Raw genomic sequence first — 12,189 nt, forward strand, 5'->3', positions numbered from 1 at the left:
TTTGGCCTGTGATCGTATTTGGTTAACTCTGCTTCCCCACCTTTCAACGGCCCCTGCTTCTCTCATCAGATCTCGAAATGAGAAAAGCAGGGATCTGAAAAATTCTCTACTCTTTGAAAGAGACATTGAGAAGGGACACGGGGACAAGAGAGACAGAGACAGAGACAGAGAGACAGAGAGACAGAGAGAGAGAGAAGAAGGAGGGAGGGAGGGAAGGAAAGAGACAGAATCATTTTTATTTGCCTAGTACCTCCGCCTTCCTCTCACCCCTCACTACCCGCCTCCCGCCTTCTCCTCCTTCCTCCCCATAGACTTTGTAGTAAGAAAGTCATTAGCTCGGTATCGGTTGCATTCCTTGGAAATCACAGGGGTAGTTTTAGTAATCGGGATTCAATTAGTTATTAGAAGGGAAATTCCTCCCTCTCCTTCTTCGCCCCCCCATCTCTTCTCTCCCCCCTCCCCCACGCTCCTGGCACTGGAGAGATCAGCGTGCAGAGTAAAGATGGGGAGAGGGGAGAAGGGGCACAGGGAAGGAGGGAAGGGGAGGGAGACTACAAATCCCAAGATCCCTATCCCTCCGAGCACTGTGGAATGAACAAACTCCCAGAATGGCGCCTGCGCATTGCTGCGGAACCCGCCACCACACCCCCGGGAGGGACAGAGTGGAGGCAGACGCATCTGAAACATTAAACCATCAGAGAGCCGGAGGGGAGGAGAATGGAGTGACCGAGAAATACGGAGGGTGGGGGGTGGGGGGGGAAATTGTTGAGGGAGGGGGGGAGGGGGGAAAACAGAGGGAGGAAGAAGCCGCGGCTCTTCTTTATTGAGGAGAAAAACTCAAAGGGATTAAAAGGAATCATGCGGTAGGCAAAGAAGGCTTCCCATTCTCAGCAGCACCTTTAGAAACTGACATCCCACTGCCGAGCTGCTACCTTGCAAAGACTGCTACTGTCAATGGAGCTGGAAAACATTGTTGCCAACACTGTCTTGCTAAAAGCCAGGGAAGGTAAGACCGAGAGGGCTGGTGCATCCCTGTCGCATTCACTGGTTTACGATGACCCGAGTGAGATGAAATGTGTATGTGTGTAAAAGATGCCCGCATTTCGTAGGTTTTCTACCGGGGCATCTCAATTCAGCACTGCAAATGCTTCATATGTATAGAAAGATTTTGGTTTTGACCGAAGAAATTTGACTCATTTCTGAGAAAGAAATGCAGAGCTTGCAGGTTGAATAAAACATTCACCAGTTTTCAACTCGAATCCTGCAGACCCGGCACTTTGAATAGCTGTTATTAAAAGGTTAGATGGAGATGCATTCATTCAAGAAGAGCTTAGCAAACGCGAGGGCAAAACAGCATTTACTTTGTATGTGGTGTGTGCCTGTGTGAGTGTGTGTAGGAGAAGTGTGGGTATGAGTAGATGGTGTGTAAGGGATTATGCTAGTTTTTGCAAGGGCAGGACAAGATTAGTGATGTAAACTAATCCGTTGTTAATATTTCTTAAGAAAATCCAGTTCGGTGAAGGAAAACCGTGTTAAGTGCAAACTGAGATGTTCAGTAATTAGCCTGTGCACAGAACTTAAAGGGCAGTAGATTACATTGCCTGAAAAAGATTTAGAAGATGCTTATAAAAAATCCCTAAACTTTTTGTTTTCTGGCTCAGTTATGAAAAGACGAGTAGGTTTTTGGGGAAGTAAACACTATTAGACTTATTAGAATTAGTGTGCTTAGATACATTGTGAAAAGTGAGTGGGTGAGATCCCAGGTAGTACATTCTTATGACCAAATACACTGACTATCCTTTCATGTGAAAAAATGTAACTTACATCTTCAAGAAACTTATATACTTTTTCTAATGGTTAGCTGTATGTTCATATACGTAATACCTGAGATTTATATAACATCTCTTTTTCCAACGAGTTCCAAGCCAGGTGTGTAACATCTTCATAAGAGGGGAAGTGGTTTTCCGCTTCATGTAACCTGGGTTTATTTAAAACCAAATGCAGACAGTTTCCTATGTAAGATCCTGGCTTTCAAAAGGATGCCAATATCTTCCTTACCTAGTTTTTAACATTTTCATTCACTAATTTTGATGAATGGATGTAGAATCCCTGACCAGAAATGAAATGATTCCTATTTATTCAGTTTTTTCCATTACCTTGTGGTTCCATCTGTGTACCAGCTCTGGAAGGAGGGTGATGAACTGCCCCAAAATGGATCGTACTTAGGAACTCTGAGATGGGATTTAGGTATTTTTCTTTTTTTCAACTTAGATTTCTCTGGAACACTCCCTGGAGGGTTCTCTTTGAAAAAACAGAGACAGGACACACATTTTAATTAGTTTATGGTCTCTTTCTCCCATTTTCTCCCCCCTTCATTAGTCACAGCTCATCTTTTGTTGACCTTTTTTAGTCTTTAAAAGGAGATGACAGAACTTGGATATTTTGGAAATTGATAGTGCTAGATTTTAAAAAAACTTTCACTGTATCTTTGCAGATAAGAAATGCAAAGGTTCTGTGACCATTGTGTGAGAGATACAGTGTTGTCCCATGATAGTTCACAAATCTGCAGGCATATTACTATTACTGTCACTTCTATTCTTCTTCTTCTCCTCCTTCGCTTTCTTTTCTTCTTCCTCCTCCTTCTCCTCTTCCTCCTCCTCTTCTCTTCCTCCTCTTCCTCCACCTCCTCTTCCTTTTCTTCTTTCTCCTCCTTCTCTTCCTCCTTTTCCTTCTCCTCCTCTTCTTTCTTTCTCCTTCTTCCTTTTTTTGTGCCAGCTAGTGGTAAAAAAAAAAAAATCATTATACATTATAGGGGTTGCAAAAGTTTTCAGTGTTTCTTTACTCTGAAATTATTTCTTGAGAATCCATGTTTGTAGGTGTTGTAGGCCTGTAGTTGACGCAATAGAAAGCAGATTTCTCTTGCGTTAAATTGTTCTTGCTGCCCATAGAAGTGTCCTTATAGTTAGTTCTCAGTTTGAAATCTATCTCTGTTAAATTTGTTCTGATTTTCATCCTTTGGTGATTCCACTTAGAGGATGTATTGCTTTATATCACTGGGGAAAAGGAGTGAGCTAGAAATGTTTTTTCCATTAACTAAAAGTGTTCTCACTGAGATTAATTTAGTACCAGTTACTTCTGTTTGTCAGACTAATAAATTAGACTCCTTAAAAGTAAAGGATTTCACTGGGCATTTATATTGAATGATGGATTTCCAACAGGATGGCCAAATCATCTATATTGTAATTACAGGAAGAATTGTAGTAATTTTTTAAATTCAGCAATGTATTTTAGCATTCCTCTTTCTTAGATTTCTCAGCTTGCCTTAAAATTTTGATTGTCTTAAACAGTGAGAAAATAGCCACCAGATGATGCCTTTGAAATGAAGACAAGCTATCTAGTAGGGGAAATGTAGAGATTCACATGAACTAGCAGAAAAATTAGTGATTTATAAGGAAACTCTTTCCTGGTGATCTTTTTTCCTTCTCTTTCATAGTATTAAGAAAAGGGTAGACTCATGAGATTCAGGGTACATGTAAAAAACCCCCACTACAAATGGTCCTTTCTTAAGGATTCTTGTGAATGGTTCCAGATGAGAAATGTGATTAAGGAGTATGTAATTTAATTCAGTAACTTAACAAGTACATCCCAAACAATTTAAAATGTGGCTTTAAAGTACGAGTCCCGTTGTCCCCAACAATAAAGAAATAGACTTTTGAAGAAAGACAGACGCATTTTCTAAATGTTATAAAGGAATTTATAATGATCCACATTAGTGGGTAAATTTGGGGCCTTTCGTCATTAGTGTATATCCTTAAAGACAGATGGTTGACTTCTTCTCCTCCCCCATCCCAATACATTATAAATTCAGGCTTACCATTTTTAAAAAAGGCAGACAAGGGAAGAGGGAAATAATCGAAGGAAAGAGCTAGTTTAGGACACCATTTTTCAAAAGTATCCTGATACATAGGACAGAGATTTTTTTGGTATTAATAACTGGGAAACAGTGACCAGCTCTAAAATCCACTGCAATCATTTTGGAATTAATGAATTTTAAAACATGAATTGATAATTTAAAATTATCAAAATTGTTTTCTCTTCCTCCTTTCCTCCCATTTGCTATGTCCTGGCTTAAAACATTTGAAGGCCCTTAAGATTCTTTCCTGAGCTACTATAAATGTACATTTCTACCAAAGTATAAAATAGAGGATACTGACTATTCAGTGACAAAAAACAAAAACAAAAATAACCCATAACATGTATACATTTACAATTTGGTTTAAAGTCTCCAAAAGCCAAAAGGATAAAGATGGAGTTGATTTAAAGAAAGTGGTCCCAGCATTCTTTAATTATTTAAAAATTGGGTAGTAAAGACTACTATTACATTTTTATGTGTGTGTATATATAGGAAAGTAGGAATGTTGTCATCTTATCTCTGATTTCCAAGTAAAAACTTTGTTACAAACAAAAGCATCATCTTGAATTTTACAACATAGGGCTAAAAGGTAGTTTTTCATGGGGGAAAAAATTACAAAACTGGAAGTCATGAGACCCAAGTTTTTATCCAGGCTTTATGACTAGCTTGTCATGTGACATTGGCTAAGCCATTTTTTTTCTCTTCAGTCCAAGTTGTCCCATTTCTAAAAAAAAGTTGGACTAGATGATCTCTCAGATTCTTGCCAGCTCTATGATTATATCCATCATCACTATCCCTACCTAATAACATGAGACAAGAACTAAGAATCATGAACAAAGAAAGCTGTTAGAATTCTATCCAGTCATTCCCATTTATGTCTTGACTATGGAAAGAAAGTATTGGGAAGGCACTTTCTTAGCTACCTGGCTAGTTTTATAGGTCTACATAGTTCTGAGGCTCAAAATGAGGGGTTAGAGAGGTTTATTTCCTAAAAGGGAAAGTGAAAGGATGGGAGAACAACCAGGAAATAGGCAGGAGGATGTCTCCTTTTAAGCAGTGGCTCTCTCCCTTTCACCCTATTTTCCCACATCCCTAGGCTATATACTTTTCATGAAAGATAATGATGATAATTGAACAGAAACATCTGTGTGTTTCGGCTATTAGAGAGATGGAATGTCTTTGAAATGCTGCATTAATCTAGTTGCATCTATTTTAGTGATACCACAAAGTATAGTTAATATCCAAAATTTAAAATATTCATTCAGACGTGCTGGTCAGAAAAGCAGCAGCTTTCGAACTGGCAAAGGCAATGGGATTTCAAAGGAGTTTTGCCTGTTCAGTACAATTCACCTCCCTTTTAAAAATAAATTATCTTTTCTCTACCCAAAAGTTTGAAAGATATGCAAAAAGCAGGATTTTTTCAGACCTACCTTTCTCCTAGAAAAATTATTTTAGTTTATCTTACTGACTCTCTTTTAAAAATTATAATAAAAAATAAAAGTTGTGGGAGAACTTTTAATGTATTTTTCTGTGGCAGTATCCCAGAGCTATGTCACATTATGCATCTGCTCTGGCTCAAGACTCTAAAAACCAAAATGCTAGACTCTTCGAAGGCCCAAACTAATCCCCATGTAAATTGGACATCTCAGGCAGCTGCTATAATTCTTACTGTAACTTATTGAATGGTACCCTGCAGGGGATTTGAAATGAAACTTCCAGGGATGCCCCATGGACTCCCAAGAAATGCCAAAATTCAGGAACTGGCTTAATAGAATATCTGGCCAAATTTAAACACTTTACACCAAGAACTATTTAGTCCAGCCATGGAAAATCACAGTAGCATTATAAAAATCCCCAAAGATGTGGATAGTATTTAAATTCAATGTGTAGGACAAGTCTATTATTGGCTGAACTCAGGATTAGACTATTTCAAAATTGTGAATTAAGATAAAGAGCCTTTCCAAGGGTTAGGAGTCAACTATTCCCATGTACCATTATAACGGAAGTGTAATGGATAAGCATGGTGGGCTAGGAATCAAAAGTTTTGGGTTATACTTCCAGCTCTGCTACTTATTAGCTTGGTGATGCTGGGAAAATTACTTAATTTCTCCCTGAGCCTTTGGTTCCTTATTTGAAAATTAGGGAGACTTGCCTAATTTGCTTTTCGTTGTTGTTCGACTAAGAGGAGATAATATGAAAATACTTTATAAACCACAAACAGATATGCAGTTGTAAAATATATGTAGGGGATTGTGATAATGAGCGCATTTTGCCTAATATTAGCATTCTGTTCCACATAAGTACAATATTTGGAAAACATATATTATAGGGACAGATAATTCCATAGGAACAATATTTAAATTATGATAGTTGATTGCCCAAACAATGCCACAGCAGATTTTTTTGTTGCTTTAGGGTAGAATGTAATTTTATCAGAGATATGCTAGTACACAAAGAAGACAAATCAGAAGTGGGCACAGGAAAGGAAGAAAAGAAAGGGACTGTCACTTTAATCATTCAAGATATATGAACTACAGAAAAAGGAATCAGGAAATTCTTCAGCAAAAAAATTCAAAACAAGATGTGCAATAATAATGATGAGAACACAGTATATTTATAAAATATATACAATATATACAATATAGGAAGTGTTAAGTGTCTTAGACCAGATTTGAACTGAGGTCCTCCTGACTTCAGGACTGGTGCTCTATCCACTATACCACCTACATGCCCCTTCCTTGTATATTTTTAAAGATAATAATGAAAAGCAAACGAAAAAATCTGAGATTATTCCCTTAATAACTTGAAAGGATTTTTCCTTAAAATCTACATCCTGAGAGAGATGAAATATTTCCATGAGCAAATTAAACTAATGAAAAATTTACTCTGTGAGAGAATGATCAACGAATGCTGAGATTTTCAGTGTTGTACAAAGGGGAAAAGATTTGAAATTTAAACTTTTCTCATCTAACTTTTAAAATGAGGCAGCAATTCCTGATTTATTTATTGTCAATTTTGCAGAGGGCTTATTAGTTTTAGAAATTAATTGGTACATGTAGCAAATAATCCAGAACTACATTATAGAAAAAATAGAAACTAAAATGAGGGCAATTTATGATATTTCCAGGTTTTCAGGTACAACCATAGAATTGTGTACTATTGAAAGCCTTTCTATCCTTACCTCCTCCCAGCATCAAGAGCTGAGTATTTATTGTTAACTAGGTCCTGAGCTTTGTATTTATGGTTTTGACTGTACCTTGATAAGCTTGGAGGATTATTGTTTTGCACAATAATCCTAGTTGCTAACAACCTGCAAAAAGATTTAGGGATGATTTTAAAAACTATCCTTTGGAGAAAGGACCCAAACCTGGAAGAGAAACTGTTAATTTTCTGGAACATGATGTTTTCAAAGGAAGATTGCACACAAACCTAATCAAAGCTGAGACTTGTAAAAATGAAAACCACTAAAAACAGTATTGAAATAAGAACCTTTTGTTTTAGGTATGACAGGATACTAGAAGAAAACTTATACTTAATTATGCCACCCAAGCACAACCTTTGATCACCCTAACTAGAAAGGAGTCTCTGTCCTGTTGATCCCTGCAGTGTTTGTCTGAGGGTGCCCATGCCCCAAGTTTTAAAGGTCAAATTGTATGCAGCTTGCTTGTCCCATCATGTCAGATTTCAGTTTACTCAAAAGTGCTTCTAACAGTGATTTTTTTTAATTTGAAAATTAGGGAAACTTGCCCAATTTTAGTTATTTCATAGCCCTTTATTTTTAGTGGTTAGGAAGAATTAATGACCTTCCCAAATAAATCCACTACCAAGGAATGGTTTTGAGGCCCCATGAGTTTCAGGAAAGCTGACTATATTAGTAGCAACAAGCTGACCCCCTGATCTGATAAATGAAAACAAAACCAAACTGAAAAATAGAGAACAAGGTCTAAGAGGGAAAACTTAGTTACAGGGTTGAAGATCCATAGTTTCTAGAAAATGATACCCACATATCTCAGATCTTTATGGGGACTCAGCCTGAAAGAGAAAGTGATTATCTTGTTTGAAATCAAATCCTAATTCTAGGTTCATGCAATATGCTGAATTCTACTTTAAAGCTCATGATATGGAATATTTAAAAACAAATATTGTATTAAAGAAAATTTTAGAGTTGTATAAGTAAATGTAGGGGCAATTAGATAGCGTACTGACCCTGAAGTCAGGAGGACTTGAGTCTCAAACACATAATACTTACTAGCTGAGTGACCCTATATAAGTAACTTAACCCCAGTTGTCTCAAAAAAAAAAAAAAGCCCAAAATAAAACAAAACAAAAGTAAATGTAAAAATTCATAAGATGGGGGGAAATCTTCCTGCAGGTTAAAATCTTGCTATTAAATTAGAGTGAAATAGGAAAAATAAGCCAATCCAGATTTCCTCTGGAGAATGATGCATTGAAGCAGGATAATGAAGAATGAGTGTGCAGTCTTATTTTATTTTATTTTTAAAAATAGCTCTTCATTTTTTCAAAATACATCCAAAGATAGCCCTCAACATACACTTCTGCAAAACCCTGTGATCCAAATCCTTCTCCTTCCCTCTCCACCTCTCCCTTCCCCCAGGCAGCAAGTAATCCAGTGTAAGCTAAACATGTGCAACTCTTCCAAACATATTTTCACATCTATCATGCTACACAAGAAAAATCAGATCAAAAAAGGGGAAAAAATGAGAAAGAAGAAAACAAGCAAGCAAACAATAAGAAAGAAGGCAAAAATATTGTGTTGTGATGTACATCCAATACTCCCTAGTCCTTTCTTGGCTCCCTCCATCACAAGTCCATTGGTATTAGCTTTATTAATTTTAAAGGATAATTAAAAATCTTATTCTCTTAGAACAATTCACATGATTTTTCCTTTAGGAACTTTATCCTAAGAGGTTTGAAACATTTTTTTGATAATCCAATTATAAAGCACTTAAATATCAACCTGTCATTGAAACAAATTGGAAAATTAGATTTCCTTTCTTTAGTTAGTGATGGTTTAAAAATGAAATTTTGTTTATTTATATGAATTTTATTTTTATATAAAATTTATATGAAATTTGGCCAGAGAATTAATGGCAACATTTCCTGGACAGGAATATATTCTAGTATTATATTGTACCAGCTGGCAGGGCATATTATGCCCTAACAACTTGATGGGGGCAGTGTTGATTTTGTCACTCAACTATTTCAACCATGCAAAGTGTAGAATATGCTGTTATAGACGTTGTCACTTATATCACATCAAGTGATATATAACATTTGCTGCAACCTATATATTACTGTTGTTTTGTTGTTTTCAGTCTTGTCTCTCTGCGACCCTGTTTGAGGTTTTCTTGGCAAAGATACTGGAGGGCTTTGCCATTTTCTTCTCCAGTTCATTTTACAGATGAGGAAAATGGAACAGTTAAGTGATTTACACAGAGTCACACTGCTAGTAAGTGTATGAGGCCAGATTTGAACTCACAAAGATGAGTCTTCCTAACTCTAAACCTGGCACTCTATCTACTGCATCATCTGGCTGTCCTTATCCCATCCAATAATAATAATAATAATAACTGCTATTCGTATTAAATGTCATTCCATCTCCACATTCTATGTCCTTACCCAGGTCCTAAATGTTCTTCCTCCTCACCTCAATTTTTTGGCAATTCTGGGTCCCTTAAAAGGCTCAGTTCAAACACCATCTCCTATGTGAGGATTTTCGTAATATTATGCTTTCCTTTCCCCTTAATTATTTTACATTTAATTTTCTATAAATTTTTTGTTGGACTTTTTTGTACATATTGTTTTTCACTTCTCCTCCTAGTAGAATATAAGTTTTTTGAGGGCAGGAACTATCTTAATTTTAATCGTTGTATTCTCAATACTTAGTATACCATCTGTAGACTATGGATAATAAATGCTCGTGGAATTACTGTTGAATTCACAGAGCACCATATGATTTATTAATAAGAATAATGTTAGCTGACATTTATATAGAAATTTAAGGTTTAAAAAGTACTCTCTGTACATTATCTCGCTTGATTCTCATTGTAACCTTAGGAGGTACATTTTAGAAATATTATTATTGCAACTTTATATAGGAGGAAATTGAGTCTTAGATAAGTAACTCATCAAAAGAAAGATTTGAACTCAGGCTTTCTTGACTATATGCACAGTTCTTCTAATGCAGCACAAGTGTTTTTATCACAGTTAGATATTTCAGTTGTTGACCTTTTCCATTTTACAGATAAAAAAAAATGATCTTAGGTATTATTGAAGTTCCAGTACTTCTAGGAACCTGTATTTGAACTTAGGTTCTTGTCACCTTTCCAATGGGTCATGCTGTTCATATGCCTACTGCAATGTGGACCAATTACCCTGATCCTCCAGGAATCCCAATCAAAGTGAAGTGAAATTTTCACAAATATTTATAGCATGGTCATACATATAGTATACTAATGTGGTTTTGACTTCCAGACCAGGCCGTGGTGTAGGAGTTGGCAATGTATGGCTTACATACCGATAGCATTTATGTTGATTTTTTTTTTTTTTTTTGGTGACTCATAGGCTACTTGCTTACTGCTATGGTTCCCTTCCCTCCTGGTGGTGACATTCATTATCCACCAATGCTATAACTAGCTGAAACTATGTTTAGGATAAATTCATGTGGAGGAAGAGGGAAGCAGCAATGTAGAGGACAGTGCCCCCACAAGTATAGTCTCAGGAGTCAGTTTCCTTTTTCTCCAAGAGTCTTTGCCATTACCTTTAACAAGAATTGGGGCAGAGGCAGTTCTGACAAAGGGACTTGGTGGTGATAGGACTAGTGATGGCAGCTGGGGGCAGTTTCACCTTTGAAGGACTATGAGATAAGTTGTGGAGATGACAGTTGCTGAGGGAGGAATCTTGTAAGTATATTATTAGTGTCTTGGGGCAAAGGTTAATTTTTCCATTACTAGTTAGAACTGATCCACCTGCCCTTTGTAGGAGATAGTATGTGGAATTGCTTTATAGTCAGTCTCACGCCCATCCCTGTCTGCTAACATGCAAAGAGAAATGGTTCATCCACCTGCCACCTGTCTTTGTGTTTGTAATAAGCCTTCACTTTAATAAATGAGGGAAAAGATACTGCATTGATATCCAAAGACGAGAAAGTTTTCAATACCTAAAACCTAAGTTTTTACTGTGGTCATTTATTGATTATTATTATACTATATGTCAGTTGTGAAATTTTCAAAATTAAAGAACCCCAACAGTGAAGTGAAACGCATTCTCCATCCCCCAACCTCCCAAGGATATGGCTAGAATATTAAGGATGTAATAAAGAGAAGCAACCTTCTCTGTCCTTGGATAACAATGGCATTCAAAATCCTGCCATAAGAGAAGCTGGAAGACAGAAAGGACAAGTGCAGTGATGAAGAACTTCACCAAATTCACAGTTTTGCCAAGAGCCAACTCTATGGTAACGCAACAGCTTTGATTTGTATGGTAATGTTCCTATAGCTTTAGGCAGAACCTTCCCAGTTTGCTGGCAGCTAATATAGTCAGCAGCAGAATGCAAAATACTATTAAAGTCAACTTGCAGCTCTTCCATTTTTCCTGCATATTTGTTACCTTTTAGTGATAATTCCTGTCTGCTTGCTTATATACCTACTGAATGCTGTTACTAACTTTTTTCTTTTGCTCTAAGTTTTCCAGATCAAGGATGGCATAGATAGATATGTGTTCCTCAGTTTCCTCATATGAAGAGTGAAGATTCTTGCTCTAATTGATTCTCCAGAGGAGTGTGAAGTTACTTTCCCACCTTGGTGCTCAATTTCCTTCTTAATTAGTAAAATAAAAATATGGATTAGTTAATTTATCTATTCCCATCTCCTTCTCAGCTCTATACTATTATATCTAACTAAATTTCACTGGTGTACAATGTTAGACCGAGTTCTTTCTACTCTGTTATTGAGTGACTGAGAATAAGGAATCTCTAAGGTCTCCATCACTGGGATTTTCTAACAAAGTCAAAGACGTGGTAGCATAGCAAATTTAAGGAATGAGATCTAATACATTAGATTTGGAGTTAGAAAACTTTGGTTCAAGTATTAATTTTGGATTCATGTGATCTTGAGAAAGTCAACTTCTCTAAATCTCATTTTCCTTCTACAAAAAATGGATAGTCCTGTTCTACCTGTCTTCACAGTTTTGTTATATGAATCAAAAGAGAGCATGTATGTGAAAGTACCTTGTAAATCATAAATGACTATACAAAT

General features: G+C 36.7%; 1 protein-coding gene across 1 annotated transcript in view; it reads left to right on the forward strand.

The window, feature by feature from the left end:
• The first annotated feature begins 791 nt into the window (after positions 1-791).
• The window catches only part of GRK5 (G protein-coupled receptor kinase 5), a 306,115-nt gene continuing 294,717 nt past the window's right edge, over positions 792-12,189 (forward strand). The window contains exon 1 of the mRNA XM_051981523.1: positions 792-1,006. Coding sequence (XP_051837483.1) covers positions 955-1,006 — 52 coding nt within the window. The 5' untranslated portion in view covers positions 792-954. The remainder of the gene's footprint in view (positions 1,007-12,189) is intronic.

Source organism: Antechinus flavipes, chromosome 2 (assembly GCF_016432865.1).
Source record: "Antechinus flavipes isolate AdamAnt ecotype Samford, QLD, Australia chromosome 2, AdamAnt_v2, whole genome shotgun sequence".
Lineage (NCBI taxonomy): Eukaryota > Metazoa > Chordata > Mammalia > Dasyuromorphia > Dasyuridae > Antechinus > Antechinus flavipes.